At 35.7% G+C, this 19,702-nt stretch overlaps 1 protein-coding gene across 1 annotated transcript in view; it reads left to right on the top strand.

Moving 5' to 3' along the window:
- Positions 1-19,702, top strand: part of LOC140138809 (rab-like protein 6) — a 45,918-nt gene that overhangs the window by 16,374 nt on the left and 9,842 nt on the right. Inside the window, exons 4-9 of the mRNA XM_072160581.1 lie at positions 8,538-8,730; positions 14,126-14,266; positions 14,841-14,946; positions 16,797-16,900; positions 17,463-17,602; positions 19,217-19,513. Coding sequence (XP_072016682.1) covers positions 8,538-8,730; positions 14,126-14,266; positions 14,841-14,946; positions 16,797-16,900; positions 17,463-17,602; positions 19,217-19,513 — 981 coding nt within the window. The remainder of the gene's footprint in view (positions 1-8,537; positions 8,731-14,125; positions 14,267-14,840; positions 14,947-16,796; positions 16,901-17,462; positions 17,603-19,216; positions 19,514-19,702) is intronic.

The raw sequence follows: 19,702 nt of genomic DNA on the forward strand, positions 1-19,702 counted from the left end.
TTGTAATGTTGATGTAGAAACTTAAATAAAAACAACAGTTTGCTTTATTATACTAATAAAACACCACATTTGGGTTAGGCCTATCTATAATAACTTGTATGAAATATTTCAACACTTGTTTCAAAATAATCATTAACATGGAAAGATAAAATCCACCTAAAACTATACTTATACCTTCTGCAGGTATTGTAATTTTGGCTTCAAAGAAAAAAACCCCAAATTTTGCCCAACCGAACCCTACTTGAAGTTGAAAGGTCCGCCTACCATAAAAGTAAAACAGGGTGGTTTTTTTTCGTTGCATTATATATCATATTTGTCTAATTAATTAAATAGCTATCAATGTAGCACAATATTGTGCAGTTGTTTACTACAAAAAGTGTAACTTTCCACCATGGTGAACACTGAACAGGTATGCAAAGAAAACTAATGGATTTGGAAAGTTGAATTGTCATGAAGCTAAAGGGGGGGACAAAATGTTAGAAGTTCAAATTGGATTAAAAGAAAAGCAAATATTCTTATTTGAACATAAACATGATAAGTAATAAATATAATAAATAAATAATATCAATAATTATCAATGCTTTGTAAAAAAAAGTGCAGTTTCTATGCACGCATAAAACAATTTACCCATCCTATCGCCATGTTTTGACAACAAACACACCCCTCTGCTATCAAATGGTCGAGTCCAAAAACGATATGGGGTCAAGGTTACGGCGTGATAAATAAACTCTGTATTTGTTGAAACTTGGGCATTTGGCCAACAGTAAGACAGAAATACATTACCCATTTCATTCAATATTAATAAAAATAGAACGAGAAAGCATTGATACACAAATACAAATATTTATCTCTACAAAACCACTGTAAAATAGCTCATATCGAACACGCCGTAACTATGAGATTTGTGTTATGCCAATTTCAGTTACGGATGAAGTTTTCTGTTACCAACTAGTCCGTATTCGCCGATGATCTTTCGTACTAAAATGGTGTTTCACAGAAATATTCTGCGAGTCGAATCGCATGAGTTATTCGATCATTATAAAAACAATTATGGAGGGAAATTTCCAAGATTTTTGTCAAGGGATAGCCCGAGAAAAATTCAGAATGGCCACACCGTAACACTGACACCAAGTCCGTGTGTTGGAATGTGACATCTTTCTGCGATTTTCTCGAGTAATTCTTACTTCCAATGCACTACAACGCTTTTGTTTAAAGTCTTGGAACTAATTAAATTCAAATTTATCACTAGAAACGTCACAAAACAATAAACACACATTAAATGTTGTACACCCCCGTAACACAAACACACCCGTAACGCTTTCGACACGAAGGCAATAAGAGAAAAAAAAAAAAAAATTGTCTCCACGTGGGTATTTTGCACACACGGTCGTAAGAGGTCATCATCCGGCCTGTGTATCATGTGACTTTCATTCATAAAGACACAATGTTTACATTTCTACATTGCAAGAAAATCTCACTCCGTAACGAAAGTGAGTGACACCAAAGTTATTAAAATCTCAATTTATCATTGAATATTTATTTGATTTGGATTACAGGCACATTCCATATGTTTTTAAGTTAAGGTACTGTCATATTTGTTTCAAAACTCAACTTTCACAATACAGAAAGCTTACGCTTTTAAACTGGTGACCGATTGAAAATCTTTCACACCCGTAACATTGCTGACACGAAATGTTACGGAGTGGTGTGAAAATCGGCAAAACAAAAAACACAAACTTCGCAACATTTGATAAAATCTTGTTGACAATCATAAAAATGGACCTCTGTTCATGTTTCCATAGCAAACAAGGTAAGGTTTTAATTATTATATGGGGAAATGTGGAATTTAAAATGTCTCTTTTCATGTCACACTGTTTTCACAAAAACATGATGACTCCATTACTTTTCACCAGTAAAAATTCTACTATGTCAACAGAAGTAAAAAAAAAAAAGTCTTGATTTATTGTATAAATATATATTAGTTAAATGCAATGAAAAAAAAAATTAGCAGGCTTTTTACATTTTTTCTACAATCTTGAGAAATGCAAAACAAGGCCCATGTTTTACTACTGGCCTCCATATTTATATAAACACCCATGTCTCAAATTTGGCCCAGTGAAAATTATATTTGGCCCACAACAATTTGCAATGCTGTATTACAATTAGTCAATTTGAGGAATTACTGAGACAAAATTGGGTCAATTTTGGGGAGAAATGCTTCATTTGGCGCACTCAATTTCCAGAGAGAGTAAACACTGGTTGTATCAGTATTGTTTTGCTCCAAATGTAAAAGGGGGGAAATTAAATAAATTTAAAGAACTTCAACATGATTACTATTCACTACAAAATAGAGCACACAACACAGCATACATTGGGTGGTTTCCGCTATGTGACGATGGACCAATTATGCAATTTGATACAATGAACGAGCCACACTGCAGTACTGTACTTTATAACATATAAAATTTGTTCAAGATTGAATTTGAAACAGCATACTGATTTAGGTACAGCAGGCTATTCCAATTGAAATTCATATCCCCTATGGAAGACATGACCTTAATCTACTACACAGGGGGTGTAGATTTCAATTGGAGTCGCTCATTCAGGTAACCCTATTTGAGATCCACACTCCCTGTGTGGAAGATTAAGGTAATATCTTCCATCATAGGGTGTATGGGTTTCAACTGGAATAGCCCAACAACATGACTTTGTTGGAATCAACAAGACATGCTGGCCTTTATCAAATAAGACATTGCTGCTTGTGTTTACAAAACCTGATTTGTGACATTAGAGACAGTGAGTGTAATTTGGCACAGCATTTTAAGGTTTGATTTGAACTAAACCTGGACTTCAAGATATCCATTTTGTATGAAACCAAATGGAGACGGACAATTGCTTCTCAAACAGGCCTGTGACCAGGATTTTTTTTTTTTTTTTTTTTTGGGGGGGCTGATTTTGAAAAATTGGACTTGGGACTTTGGTTTAAAAAAGGGGGCTTTTTTGGCCTTTGGCTATTTGAGGGGGAGGGCTAGTTACTGGCCTGTCCTCAAAGTTTTAAAGTCATTTCAATTCCATTTAAATTCAAGACATCATATTATGTAAAATTGCCATAATTTCAATTTGAAAGCAAAATGGAGCTGATACAAATCTGGATATATTGTCATTGTGTGAAAGCTCTTGACATCATCAGTAGAGAATATTTTGTTTATCCAATGTTATATACTTCATTAATATATTCTTGTTCATTGATTGGTTAAAAGTGGATCACATGACCAAAAATAGTTCTACCATCAGTTCTCCAATCCGTAAATAGTACCTCTAAGCCGTAAATAGTATTTCCAATGTCCCGGATGAGCCGTAAATAGTACCTCCAAGCCGTAAATAGTACTTTTGACCATGCCTTCCGCGTGCGCGCATTCGATGCGACGGAACAGTTCACGCACACGAAACTGCCATAGCGTCATTTCTCGCTGCTGTAATTGGTTAGCCCGATTTTGGGCTATTCGATTTTTTAAGGGTAGGTTGTGCTTAAATTAGCCGTGCTGTTCACTCAGGATAGAAGCGGGAGAGTCAAAACGTCAAATAATTTTCTTTTAACAAATCAATGAACAAAGAACATATTAATGAAGTATATAAACAAATATATACTGTTTTATTCGAAAGTTCTGGTTAAAACTATGGTCCTCGCTGAGATCAATTAATACTATTGATCTCACCTCGGCCCATAGTTTTAACCAGAACATCTCATGGCAGTATATATTTGTATATGGTCATTTTCACAGTAAAGGGTGTAACTTTTGATTTTTAGGGTCAAAATTTCAAACCACTTAAATATGTTTCTGTTTACTGAAATCATGCATAGGAGCAACTTAAATTCCAGTAAAATAATGTTTCAAGGCTTAAACCTTTTGATTTCTAATAAAAATTTGACATTTCCATAACATTTTGGTTAAAATCCAAGAAAAATGTATTTTACATAAGCTCAGAAAATTATGACATGAAAGCTGGAACACATGTGAAATCCCATTCCAAAGTAAGTCAACAGATATAAGTTACATTTTATACCATGTTTTGCTATGTTTGTAATTGCAGTTTTGAAAAATTTTAACATAAAGTGTCATTTACAATGGAAATTTCCCAACCTTAAACATATTTTTTAAGTTTTAATTGGGTTCCTAAAATAATTTGAATGTCTAACTTCATGTACAAATACTACTTGATAAAAGGAACCTCCCAGCCAAGTTTCACAGAAATTGGAGTTATTTTTTAGAATTGGCAATTCAAGCGATTTGTGTTTCGGAGGCTTCAGTTAACAACACAGGTGATCATAAAAGTAAAATATTTGGCTAACTACTGCAAGTTGACATGAAAAAATAGGTAACAAATATCACAATTACCAATTTTCATGCTTTGCTTCTTAGTATTGAATTTCAGTTGTGACAAAAATTAAATTATCACAGCAAGTCATGTTTTTTGTTTCGGAGGCTTCATGTTAACAATGGCTAAACACTGCAGAAGTATTTTTTTTGAAAACAACACTGTTGGGATCATCTAAGCTGTTATTTTCTTGTGTGTATTGAATCAATGATTCTATGCGGCAGATATTGTAGATTTATAGCATGTTAACTTTTTCACCCATTTGTTAAGTATGGTGTTTTTTGCATGTGAAGCCTCCGAAACAGGCTTTTTGGGTATCAGTATATTTTTCAAACATTAACCATAACATCAACAATTTTTTTAATTTATGACATTCTGCACATATCAAGTAACAATTACAATGCAGATATCAGTATGAAACACTAATTTAGATATGCATAGATGATAATTAATCTTATTATTGTTTCGGAGGCTTCATTTGTTTCGGAGGCTTCAATTGTTAACGGAAAGTTTGTATTGGGTCCTATTTTCAAACGGTGATATATATCTCCACGATTTAAAAACAAGTGACTTGAGGATCTACTTTGCTACATTTTAATAAATAGATTGGATGAGCTCTTTTATTTATATTTGCCCAAGCTTGCTGAACAGTTTGTTTCGGAGGCTTCAAAAAAGTTAACGGAAAAATGGCTCCTTGAAGTCAAGATTTTATAAAAATTTTAAAAGCTTGCAAATCGACTATTTTTTGTTACCCATTTCAAGTTAAGATATCAACTGTTATGAATCAAGAAGAAGTGAAAAATAACCAAGAATTATGAACCAAAGCTATACCCACAAAGTTTGTTAACAATTGTTAACGGAAAATGAAGCCTCCGAAACGACAAATCTCAAGTCCGGTTCTCAAAAATACAGGGCTGTTCACAATTAAATCTAATGTGGCAGTGTTTACTGAACATATGACCGTACTTTCAGGATAAGAAAAATTATCCATGAACTAACTGAAGAAAACATAGGATTTTACAAAAATGTTACTGGTTTTTATAGTTTTTCAAAATGGCAATATTAGGTACATTTAAGCCTGCTAAAACTGAACGCAGTAACTCCTGAAGATGATTATGCTACCCAAGGTAGCTGCTAACTAGATGACTTATGTGGCCAAAAATCATGGAATTCTGTGGCTTTATTAGAACACTACGGATCAAAATGTTAAAAATCCAAAGTTACACCCTTTACCGTGAAAATGACCATATTGTATACTATAATTAAGAAATAAAGGGTAATGCTTTATCCTTTACACCCAAATAATGTGTCCGAGGCAGTAAAAGCGTAAATAATGGGTGAGGCGTAGCCGAACCCATTATTTAAACGCTTATACTGCCGAGGACACATTATTTGCGTGTAAAGGATAATGCTGCACCCTTTATTTCTATTCTATTACCATAAAATAGTGCGATTTATAGAGAAAATATCATTTTTTGGCACAAATATTTTAAGTTGTTTACTTCAAGGTGGAGCGTAGATCAGAAGTGACAGCGCCAGATCATGAAATATTGCACGCGTAACCAAGCGTGATGCTGTGCGTAGAATGTGTTACGGCGCTCGACCCATTATTGCAGAATAATGGGCTCTCACGTGACGCGTTTCAACAAATCACAGTGCGCGATTTTGAATAATGGATAGCACCAAGGGTAGGTATGATCATCAAATTTTCAAGTATGATATTTCACATTGAAATTGTTTTGTTCAGAAAGGTGATTATTTAACTTAAAAAATGAGGGGTCAACCATATCTGTAGGACAAAAATTAGCAAAGTTATGGGCAAATGTATTTTTCCAAGTTCTGTGACCATCATTGACGGTACCTTAAATGAATTACTGTACAAACAAGCAAGTACAAGCAACATTTTTCAGTACGGCGATCCATTTTACAGAAAAGCGATTTTATTTGAAAAAAAATTATTATCACTGTATACTATGATATAAACTTCTGTATCAAGGTATGCCAATTGACACTTTTTATCTTTCTACGTAAGGTTTCTGGCATCTAAATTTCAAATTTTTGTATTTACCTATGGGGATTGCACAGTTAAGCCAGTTCTGTGGTCACAAGTAGGAGTTGAATGAGGTCCTCTGTAATTATAAGCAATGTGGGCATACCTACCAAGGGGCCATTCCCCCTGGTTGCCCCAGACAGAACCACAAATCAAATACCCCTAATTTCACTCCTCCCACCTGAAAAAATCTAGTGCATACTCTGTAGTTTTAATCCAGAATCAGATCTATTTACAATGTAGCATAGTTTGAAGTGAATCTAAAATTGCCATGTGAAAAGCACCATTGTAAATACCTGGAGGAGACAGTACAAGCTTCACGTAGAGGAAACAAGAGAATCAACTCAGTGAAAACTTGTGAAATGCCACTTGACATAGTAGAGGAAATCCATGCATGCATTAGGCAAAAAAAAGAGATTTATCTCTCAACATTTTGCAAATAAGCTAGATGTTTTGCAAAAACAAAACAAAAAAGAAGTGCTACATAGAATTTTGTGTGGGGGTGTGTGTGTGCTTTTAGTCTAATCTTCTTAAAATATTTTTGTAAAACATGTAAAAAGGCCCAGTGCATAGAGGTACATGTATGCAATATGATGGCTTTCAGACACTGAAATACTTGGGCCAGTGAATTTGAGGTACAACCCTTCTTTTGGCCATATAATAAAATAAAGAAATATAGATATAAATATTGACTCGTTATATTGATATTCTGATATGAATGTGGAAGACATTTTTTCCCAGTTCTCTGAATAACTATCAGACTAATAAAAAATTTAGATGAAAAAAAATCTTGGCCAATGGTTTTCAACAAGAGTAACATATCCCATTTACCGTATTGTTTGTAATAAACGCTCCCCCTCTAATAAACGCCCCCCTCCAATGTTTCTGTGAAAAATTGACAAAAATGCTAACATTTCCATGACATATCGTAGGTAAGCTTAAAACTTGCATCAGTCATGTCAGTCATGATCGCTAAATTGAATGGACAAAACCTATTATGACTCAACTCCCATCCATTTCATTGCCTAATTATGGTAGAATTTCACTAATTCCATGCACTTACAGGTGTAATTTTGTTGTATTCCCCACGAAAATATCATTTTCCGTGAGCGCCGCTATCATGTATAGTGTAAATCCGTTCTTTTAATAGGAGCACCATCGGGAAATTGAACACGATTTTAAAGCTTTTTTCTCTGACAATTCACTTCCAATAAACGCCCCCCTTTTGGAAAAATGCAACACCCGGGGCGTTTATTACAAACAATACGGTATAGGCTAAAAAAATTTGAAAGGAAAAAAATGAAATGAAAATAATATAATGTGATTTTTCAAAAGGGTCAGAAATGATTAAAATCATTTGTTTGAAAAATATCGGGCTGTTCTATTTGAACATGTGTACAGTGTATGTGCGCATTGCGCTCAAAAATTTGAAATTTGAATGCTGAAAATGGTCCCAAGATTATAAGAATAAAACAGGCCAAATGGAAGATAAACCTCACAAATCGTTATCGATCTCGTCCCGCTGGCATACCTAGGCCTCCTTTTAGTGGTGAGTGCACCACTACTAGTTATAGTGGCAACATTTCAGGGCGTCCGTCAGATGGGCTGGTTAGTCTGATGAGTGCAGGGTTGTTTGATATAAATCATGCCGATTTTTCACTTGATTTTGTTTTTAATAATTTTTTTCATTTTTTACCGTGACCATTTTTGATAAATGTAAGTTAATTTCTTGCTTAAATTGACTGTTTTACCTTGAACATTCTTAATGCTTCTACAACTTTTGGATACAATTAAAATACCTCTATGATGTTGCTAAAAATTCATCTTCAAGGTGCAGAATTCAACAGGGTTTTTTCCCATGATTTTACCAAATTTTTCTTTGAAATTTTCACATGTAAAAACATGTTTTGATTTTTTGTAAATAACTGGTAGGATTGTGCATATGACTAGCATTCCACTGGTACTTTTTTGATGTTATCATGGGGTATAGCAGTTCTTAGAATCCAAAAAAAAACCTGGATGAGTGACAAAGTAGCCCATCTCTATCAGTTGTGCAGACAGGCTCTATTTTACACCCTAATTGAATGTTATTTTGTTTTATACTTCACAGCCACCGATGATGTCGTCAAAGTTGAAGTATGGGATGTGGTTGATAAAGGAAAACCCAGGAAGAAATCAGAGGGCCTCAAACTTGAGAACACAAAGGAAGAGGAGCCAGATCAACCGTGTCTGGATGCAGAATTCTTAGATGTATATAAGGGAACTAATGGGGTGGTTATGCTACTAGATGTGACTAAACATTGGTAAGTTATCGGGTGTAGAATTCTTTTTTGATGATACAAAAGACATTCAAACATGACAAGTTCAAAATTTATGTCCAGTTTTATATGGATTTATTTTATTTATTGATCATGTATGATTTTGGAGGCAAAATATAGTGATTGTCCAATGGACAAAGTTAAGCGCGCACGGCTTATCATGGTTGTACTCACAGCTTTTTGGACAAGCGGACAAGAGGAAAAGTACTTGTTTCAAATACTGTTTGGAAAAGTCACTTTAACCATTTTGTAGAACATCCAGAATAGCTAGGTAATTATGGTAGTTATAATTACTCCACATTCACCATTTCTGTACTTTTACTTTTTTTCCCTCACCTCAAAGACTAGTTAGCATTCACTAGTCTCAGGGCCCAAGATTGTAGGCAAGAAAAAGAGATTTTTACCCCCAAATTCTTTTGAGCCCTTCAGTAATTGGTAAATTGCACTGGTAGTCTATGTGAGAAATTAGCAGGTTGCAGCTATCAGAGTAAAACAATATTGGAATATTAAGGTGGTGATGAATCCTTTTTTTATGTTTTTTTTTCAATCTTTAAACCACCTTTTCTGCTGACATCCTCCAAATTGATTTTACTTTTAACAAATGCATGCAAAGTACACACAAAATTTTACAAATCATTTTTCTTGTACTTTTAGGGGTGAGGGTGCTTGAGGGGAAAGTACATCAAAAGCGATGACAAGACCATCATCACCTTATTACATTATATTTCATAGACACCTGTTGGACTATCTACGTTATTTATAGGGGTATATATGACATGAAGACCAGAGGGTTAATCACCATCAATCTGTTTTGTATTAAATGTTTCATGGACTAGATTATGCTATTTTTGAAATTATTTCTGTGATGTGCATTGTGTACATGTATATACATTTATGTATTTATAAATTCTTTCCAGAGGTCCATTGGTAAGCTCATCAATGGGCTATTTTCTTTCTATGATATTTACTGCAATATTTTACTGTTCCTGTTATAAAACAAAATTCAAGAGTAACTTTTCAACTTTGGCCATAGCAATTTTCAGCATTTACTGACACCGTAAAAACATTGGTTATAGCCCCAAGAAAGTTCTAATTATAAGCTCCAAAGTCAGGGTCGGTAGGTACTTAAAAAAGAAAGAAAGGATTTTGACCAAAAATATGAAATTCAAATACCGTATATGAAAAACAAATATTTGTGTTACAATTACATATGACCAAGTTTTGGGTTGGTAGGAAAAGAGCAGGTTTTTTGGCCTTTTTGGGTGAAGTTGATTTTGTGTGTGTGTGTGGTAAATTTACACCTTGAAACTTGATAATATTTAAAAGCAATAGTTTATGATTTGCTCACAAGGACGCCCTCAATTTTTTGAATTGCTACTTTTTGCACAATTGTAGTACCCAATAGTGTACTTATATACCCTGTGATAGAGTGAACCCAAAGTGCTTTAATTACAGTCAAATTTAATAGTTTTTTATTAAAAATCTCCTTGATTAGTTGTTACTATTATTATTATGTAACAATTTTAGGCAAATTAAGATTTACTTTAAATCTGGTCAACCAGGCATACCTATTTTTGACGGATGAACCGATGGTGCGACTAAAACCTTCTGTCTTCAGCTGGGTTGCTGAGAACCCAGCTGAAGATCGACTGAAGGTTTCACTCAGTCACAACATCAAAAATAGGTATGTCTGGTTGACCAGATTTAAATTAAATCTTAATTTCAACATACCCAGATGAATGAGAGTCTACACAGTTTAATTTTAGGCAAAGAATTTAACAAAATTAAAATTAGACTGAAATCATGCATTATGTCTTTAGTTTAATTTTAAGGGGTACTATATACGCCTAGCCAATTTTTTTGCTTATTTTTGCGTTTTTCTCTAAAATTATAGCGCATTGGTGACAAGTAAGATATGTATATTATAGGGCAAGGACTACAACTACTGCACTGAAAATTCAGCAACTCAAGGCAAATAGTTATTGATTTATTGATCAAATATTGGTTTTCCCTCATTTTGACTGTAACTCCACAACTGTTGTCTGTGCTGAAATAAAATTTCCAGTGTAGCAGTTGTAGTCCTTGCCCCTATAATATACATATCTTACTTGTCACCAATGCTCTATAATTTTTCAGAAAAATGCAAAAATAGGCACAAAATTGGGCGTTAGACGTTATTTCTATCAAATTCATAACTGAAATACTTGCCATGATTGTCATACAACATCGCCAGTCTTCGATGCTGTCAACTTTTTTTTATAAAGAGAAGCAGCTCAAATATGATGTATGTCAATCTGCACCTGTTAGTAGTGTGCTATATTGGGCCATTCCAGTTTAAATCCATACACCCGCTATGGAACACATGACCTTAATCTTCCACACAGGGAGTGTGATTTTCAAATGGGGTTACCGGAATGGGTGACTCCATATAAAATTCACACTCCCTGTGTGGGAGATTGAGATCATGTCTTGCATATGGGGTGTATGTATTTGAACTGGAACAGCATATTGTATTGATCTTTGTATGTCAGGTTTGGGGCCCATTTAGTATCACATGCTATGTGGCAACTGCACTGTTCATGTGTGGATTTGAAATAGCCCACGACTTGTGTCTAAAAAATTGAAAGGAATTTTAAGAGAAGACTAGTATTACATGAAAAAGCTTTGTCTCTGAACTTGCACACATAATTGTAATGTTAAAAATTGTTTAGGAAATGTATAAACTTATGAATTCATGAAACAGCTAAAACAACTTGTCCAAAAATGCAATTTTAAAAAAATAGAAGAGGAAATTTATGCCCGGTACCCTGTTTCGCATCAATTGCTTTTTTGAACTACATTTTGTAAACGCAAACGGAAATGTATACAGCTTTAGGATTTTTAAATTTTCCTCCTGAGGCAATTTCTTTTTTTTTTTGACCTGACCACAGATTTCATTAGTTCAAATATTTCACATTGGTTAAAAAAAAAAAAAAAATGCTTCAAACCCGGTGTTGTCACTGCCTATGCAAAGGCGTAACGCACAATCGTTCCCAAAGTCAAAACCCCCCTATTTTGCGCTGTTTCAAGAACATTTTCAGCATTTGTTACCCCTATTTTGCACAAAAAAATGGGGTACAAATTAGCCTTGAAAATTACCCCTAATTCTTTGCATTTCAAGAACACTTTTACAAAAGCACCCCTTTTTTAACATTTCAAGAACACACACCAAAGAACACAGCAGCCAAACTGGGAAGTCCCTAGTAATGTAATTGGTGTAAACAAACCCCATAAACAAACTGAGTGAGTTGCTGAATATTAAGAAGTCACAAAAGTTTCACAAAACTTGGAATCCTGGAGTAAATGTTATTTTCCGGGATTTCTTGGGACTTCAACATTCTCAGATTCACAAAAATATACCCTATTTTTTTTATTACGAGTACACCGTCGTCAAAAACAACCCTATTTTTGTTCGCAAACATAGTTTTGAAAAAAAAAACCTTTTTTCTCAAAATTGGGAACGATCATGAGTACACATAGTCAATGTTAAGTGATAACACCAGGGGTTCAAAGTATCAACTTCACCAAATTTACTTTTTTTTTCTGCCATGTGACTGCTGCTATTGAAAGGATGAAAAAACATTGATTTTTAAATATATATTTAAAAATACATAAATAACTAAAATTTTAACATTAAAAAAAATATATATATATTTTTTAATGTCCTTCAAATAATTTGCAGTTTTCAAAGGTAATGTGACCGGATCCAGTCCACTCAGGCTAAAGTCATGTTTTTTTTCAAAATTGAGTTATTAATTATTAGGTTTATATTCATAAAAAATTGCCTTTCTATCAATCAGTCCAAACCCAATGTTTATAACTGATTTGGTTGTGAAGTTATAACATATTTACACGTTACTATGACTAATGTATAACCCTTACCTATTTCTTGCTATATCTTGGTTTTGCTGACATTAGCCTGAGTGGACTAAATCGGGTCACATATTTAACAGTTATGAAATGAGGCCTATTTTTTGTAATATATTTTGTCAATTATCACTTAAAACCTTACTACATTCTGTAGCAATTTTCTCCAATTGTAAATATGCTGAACAGAAAAACATTTAATGGTAATATATTTTAGCTATTGTAATATAAACAACATGCGTCCATCTCATGCATGTGGTGATGTTCTCAGAGTCTATTTGTTATTCTCCTCATCAATCAATTCCTTTATTGAAATCAATTCCTTTATTGAAATCAATTACTTTATTGAAATCAATTCTTGTTGATTAAGCAACTGGTTAATTGTCCCGGGGGTACTCAGTACAAATGACCATACGGGGGCGTGCATAAACATGGGTAGCATTTTCAGCCTTCTGGTATATCAATGACCCCTTTTTCAAAGCCTATTTTGGTATATGAATGGGTCCTTTTTTCAAAATTTTCTCAATTTTTAGGAAAACAGCCCAATTTTTCCTTAATCTAGCCAAAATTTTCAAAATTTTCCCAAAATTTTGGGAAAATTTGTAAAAACTAAGACAATTTTGGGTAAATTCGGCCGAAAATTTTGACTTTTGGTATATCAATGGGTCCAAATTTCTTGAAAAATTGGTATATTTATGGGTCTACTTCCAAAATCTCAGCGGCACGTCCCTACCAAAACCAAACTTGAGTACCCCCCCCCCCGGGTTAATTGTGCACCATAAATACTGCTGGGGCTACAGTAACTCATTTACTATATACACTGAACAATTGGCCTATTTCTGTGCTACAATGTTTGCTCCTTTTGTAACATTTGTCAAATGCTGGTGCAAAATCTCTAATCCTAAGCCCAATAATTTGAATACTTTTTGTGTCTATTAATATGTAGATATTTAAAAAAAAAGGAATTTTAAATAAAATGTACAGGGAGAATGTTTTTTTTTGCTTGTAACATAACACAAATTGTACAGCTGTATATTGGCTATGCTATACAATGTATAATGTTCTCTAAGAATGGGTCTATTGGCAGCGAAAGCACAGTCCATATTTGGCATATCGACCCAATTCTTTTTTCTACACTGAATAAGTCGTATATACCTGAGCCAGCAAAAGGCATATGACGGCAAGTTTTTTCACTGCCTTTAGTTGTTTTTGTTCTCTAATGGGTCAAATATTGATTTTACATTTGTCAAAGTTTGAGTCAGAAATCCTGATACAGGGATACAAAAAGAAGAGTGCAACACCTTGTTGTAAAAGGACCATTGCAGTGAGTAAAGGATATTATGTACTCACTAGCTTTAATGGACATAATTAATGTTGTTTGTTTGATTGTTTTATTGCAGATATGTGTGTATATACATACAAAGAAGGTCTATAATTCTGATTTTATATATCTTTTTTTTTTCTCCTATCGCAGGACATGGTCGTATGTACAAAGAGAGCTTCCTAAAGTCCCCAATCACATTCCAGTATTAGTAATGGCTAGCTTCAGAGATATGGCGGAACATAGAACAGTATTGGATGATGAAGTTAGGCTATATTGTGAAAATTTTGAAAGGTATGTGATATCTCTCATCCATATAGGGCTATTACAATTGAAATCCATACGCCCCCTATGGAAGACATGACCTTAATCTTCCACACAGGGAGTGTGAATTTCAAATGAGATTTACCTGAATGGGTCACTCTGTTTAAAATCTACACCCATGTGTGGGAGATTAAAGTCATGTCTTCCATAGGGGGTGTATGGATTTCAACTGGAATAGCTCATATAGTCTGCCCAGTATAAGGTGAAACATGACAGATACCAAAATGTATAGATCTTGCATCAATTGGGCAAAGGTCATGTTACCAACTTATGGTAGAACATACTTAGGTTGTTATAGACCATTTAGAGAAAGATGGAACATGATTTTGGACAGGGTGATAGGTTAATGGATGGGGTCATGTCAAAAAAATTCCCCTCTCTCAGGTTGGCCTAAATTAGGAATAAAGATGATACAGTATTTGTCTCAGTGGGATAACTTCCCCCACTCTTCTGAATACACTGGGTGCACTTTTAGATTCACTTTCTGCATGACTTCACTGAACATAGCTGTGTAATTAATTGCCTTGTTGATTTTCATTCCCAGGCCTACAGGGTCAGCACATATACAGTTTGCTGAGGCATCCATGAAGAATGGCTTTGGACTGAAATATCTACACACCTTTTTCAATGTACCATTTCTACAATTACAGGTAAGGAGATAGCGTGCACCTCAAAATTTTAATGGTATTATTTTTTCATAGTTTAACGATTTGTAGCAATTGTGCAGTTTGTTTTATTCATGATTTCAAAGATCTTCTTCTTACTAGACCCAATGGATTAAAAGTATTTTTATTGTCTTTTTAATTTGTGCTAAATAAATTGAAATTACCCACAAAGAGAAAAAATAAATAAAGCTAAATATTCAGTATCAATTGCTTGGAGCACATATGTGGTGTGATTAAGCAAAATCAGTCCGCAGGCGGACATATTCAATTTTCAGTTTCTTATTGGATTGTAATTAACAAGCATTTGCAGAGCTAAATTTTGCAGCAAACCCCATTGAAATTGGACAACTAGTTCAAAATATATGATCAGTTTAAAGAGTTTCCAAAACAATAGGAAAATTTAGCTATATCTTAAGATAACATCACAAATATGTTAACTGATATGGTAAGGCTACTGCTTGTTAAACCTTTAGAGAATAAAGGTATTGGTTTTAGCCACTGAGTGCATCTATAATCGTCTCATATAACACGGGCGACATCATTATTTTAAGTAAAACAACGAGGCGAGGCCAAGTTGTTTTATGCCAAAAATAATGATGTCGCCCGTGTTATTATGAGACGATAGATGCATGACAGCAGCTATTCCAGCTAAAAACAATACCTTTATTCTCATTCTTGAACACTTCAATTCAAATAGAAATATCATTACAAATTTTAATCAAATTAAATCTTACATTTTACCTAGGGCTTAAAATCGACCAGTCCCGTTGTTGCTATGCGCCTCCAATTGGTTCAAATAGTGAGTACGCGTATTGCATATGCACACGCGCTGACCCGTGTGATATCGTGTCATATCACACGGGTAAGAGCCAATAAGATTGCAGGAATGTTTTAAAGTGTTTAAGAAAAGCAGTTAAACATTTTGTGTACCAAGCAGCCCATGCAGTTAATCTATTTGTGCTCCAAGTAGTTGATATTTTAAAAATTGATTGAAAAAAAAAATTGTTTAACCCTCATGCTGATTTCATACTTCCCTGCCACTTTACCGCTCTGAAGATGATTTTGCTTCACTGGGCAGTCGTACCAGAAACGCTAGCGGTGACCAGCGGCAAGCCGATATATCGATCACTCCACCGCTTTGCCGGAATTCAAGTCAACTCGGAGCAGTGCCGCTCTGACGTATGAGAACAAAATACGATTTTGGAGCGGTGCTGAGCGGCAAGAGTGGCTTTCAGAAACGCTAGCGGTGACCAGCGGCAAGCCGATATATTGATCACAGCACCGCTGGGAGTTGAATTCAAGTCAACTCGGAGCGGTGCCGCTCTGACGTATGAGAACAAAATACGATTTTGGAGCGGTGCTGAGCGGCAAGAGTGGCTTTCAGAGTCACGCCGCTCCGCTTGCAAACAAGTGCAAGCGGCATGATGAAGCGTCACGCCGCACAGCGGCAAGCGGCAAAAAGTATGAAAGTATGAAACCAGCATCATGGCTGTCCAAAATAGTGAACCAAAATGACATTATTAACTGTTTAACCCTGATTGTGAATGCCAGATAAATCTATAGGTATTAGGTTTGAATGATGTTCATCGCATTCCTAGCAGAAGGCATCAGAACTGCATATATAACAAATACACAAAGTCACATAGTGTTTTTGTTATAAATATGCAGTTCTGATGTTCCACTAGGAACGCAATGAGCATTCAAACCTAATACCCATAGATTATCATCCTAAAACTAAGTATAGTAACTTTCATTCTTTAGCAATGGCAGATTTCCATCACCATGACTAAATTGTAATTTTTGAATTTTAATTATTCCCTGGATTATACTTCTAGAGAGAAACACTACTAAGGCAGCTGGAAACCAACCAATTAGAACTGGATGCTACAATGGAAGAATTAGATATGAGGAAAGAGTCTGAGGACCAAAATTATTTATTGTAAGTATTACCTATGAAGCACACTGTGTAGACTCACATTCATCTCATTCTGGGAATGTTGAAACTACACTGGCTTTCAGAAAAGAGCGACACTTGCTTGCTCTGATCAATGCAAGTGCATGGCTTCCCTTCATGAGCACCGCTCTGCGCAGAGCAAAGATTTGATGCGTAATCAGTCACTCAGATTGTAAGATGATTGAATAAGCCAATCAGAACCCCACTTTGGTGTTTACGCTTTATACGCTCTAAAAATGTAAACAAGTGCCATTCTTCTTTGCCAGCCGGTCTACAGTTTCAAAATGATGCAATAGACTAGTGGCACCATAAAATTGCATTTGATGTGCCGTAAAATTGCATTTGATGACAAGCCCTATTGGTTAGTACTAGGCACGTTACAGTCAACTGTGTTATTAATTTTCCTCTATGAATGGCCGAAAATATCCTCGGTTACCCAATTGAAAGCCCAGGCAAGTCAGTGTGCCCGCTTGCATGTTGTAACCATTAAATACACAAATCAACGAAGAAAGAGAATCACCATATAAAGCCAATTTTGTTCCCACAGATATTTAGACAGTCTTGAGGAGAGAAGAAAGCAAAGAAAGGCACGTAAATCAGGTGGCTCAGCAGACGGCGTAAAGGCAGTTTTACCCAATGGGCAGGCACAGCAGGCGGCATCACTCACACCTACACCTACACCATCAGGTAAGATATCTTACCCTTCCCAGAATCCTTTGCAATATGATACATCACCTCATGCTCCCATTACATTTGTACAGTTTTCGCTTTGTTTTCATTTTGAGGAGACTGGGTAAACTTGGGTCAGTAGCTAGTCATAAACATATTTTACAAGATCTTGATGTGTTCTGTTCATTTATGTACATTTACATTTCGTCACTATCGACCCATGTTGCACTGGATAGCAGATCAGTACAGAAAATTGGAGAAATGTCAGAATGAAAACAAAAAATTAAATTGTTTTAGATCTAATCAGGTCGAAGGAAGCAATTTTGAAAATTGAGTTATTTATCATCAACTTGCAAAATAAAAAAAAGACAAAGATTTATTTATACTGTGCCACACCAAGGTATAAACCCAAAAGCCTCATCCCAAATTACAGGAATTTGCTGATAATTGTGGCCTAAAGACAATCAGGCAGCATTAGAGCTGATGGAGATATAGAGAGAAATGTGGATATATTCAGATATGTCAGAACTGACCAAGAAGGAGTGGAAAGAGGGATGAGAAAGATGGACTGACAGAGAGAGAGAGAGGGGGATGATTATTACAGATGTTTTATGATCAAACACAGCTATAAAAGTATCAAATATCGAGGGTTGACAAACAGAAGGCCTTAACTCACAAAGGATTCCTTTGTGAGTTAAGGCCTTCTGTTTGTCAACCCTTGATATGTCCATTTTGCCAGGGTGAAAATAAGTGGGGTACAGGCCTTGATTCAGGCCCATTAGTTACCTACTGCAGCCCATTGAGATTAAAAATCACAACACCAGGCTACTTTTGTCTGGAACCATATAGGAGGCATTGCGGCCGACACTTTGCGTCAAGAGCTGCGCAAGTGGAGAACCGCGTTATTCTAGATATTCTGACTTTTTCTAAAACAATAGTGATCAATGACGTCTATTTAGGCTAAAGTGAGTCCTGGTCCCGGCTAAATACAGGTGAAATAGGACTTACTTTTTTCCCAAGTCACAAGAAAAGCTTTTCATTTTCACCCTTGGGCCCATATGTTATTGTCATCTATGTATTGGGCTATTCAATTTAAAATCCACACTACCCCTGTGGAAGTATTTCATATGGAAGTTACCCAATTGTCTATTCTATTCACAATTCACCCTCCCTCTGTGGAAGGCTTTGGCTAAATCTTCCACAGGAGTACTGTGGATTTTAAATGGAATAGCCCATTATATGTATATTTCATTTAGACTAATTCCAATCAGCCGTCTACACTTCGCATGTACTGTGTATGCTTCGTAGTGACGACTGATTATCTTACAGCCAATATCATGACGGACTTCTGAAACTATTCAATGCGACTTCAGTTGTGCGCCGTAGCGCGACTGACTAGCGGCGCTCACGTACCGTGTCGCTGTACCGCGCCGCTGTGACAAGATCGCGCTCTGAACTTCTAAAAACAACAAACTCGGTCAAAAGGTCAATTTGGACACAGCTGCGCATGCTCTATGCCACAGGAATCCTGTTGCAAAATCCGTCACTTTTTTTCCACGTAGTTTTCTCAGTCGTCAATCCAGACGGTTGACGACTGAGGGCAGCAGTCTATATATTTCATTTTCTTTTCAGCATCAGGCAGTAATCCAGGCTCCAATGTCCCAACACCTTCCAGAGGCAGTCCCATCAACACACCCATCCAAACCACACCCACCGGTACACCTAAATCAAACCGACGCACCTCACCGTCACCGCAACCACCCCCAGAGCCTGTGCAGTCGACAGCGACAGGTCAACCCAGTGCGGGAGATGCAGGGGTGGATGCACAAGGCGCATCTTTATCACAGAGGTTTAGTAAGTGGTTTACAGGAGGAGAGGGTAAGGTGAAACAAGGGACTAAGGAGGAGATGCAACGGGAGGCTGAAGCTGGTGAGTGTTAAACCCCGTGAGAACTACCTGCCGATTGGGCAAAAAGAAGTTTTCATTATCAATTGGACCAATCAGCAACATTGTTATAAATAATTTCACCACACAAAAAAATTGGGGTGAATTATTTGCAAAGCTCCATTCTGATTGGTGATTAAAATGGAGATATCATGTAATTGACCAATCAGAGGC

Source organism: Amphiura filiformis, chromosome 18 (genome assembly GCF_039555335.1).
Source record: "Amphiura filiformis chromosome 18, Afil_fr2py, whole genome shotgun sequence".
Classification (NCBI taxonomy): domain Eukaryota; kingdom Metazoa; phylum Echinodermata; class Ophiuroidea; order Amphilepidida; family Amphiuridae; genus Amphiura; species Amphiura filiformis.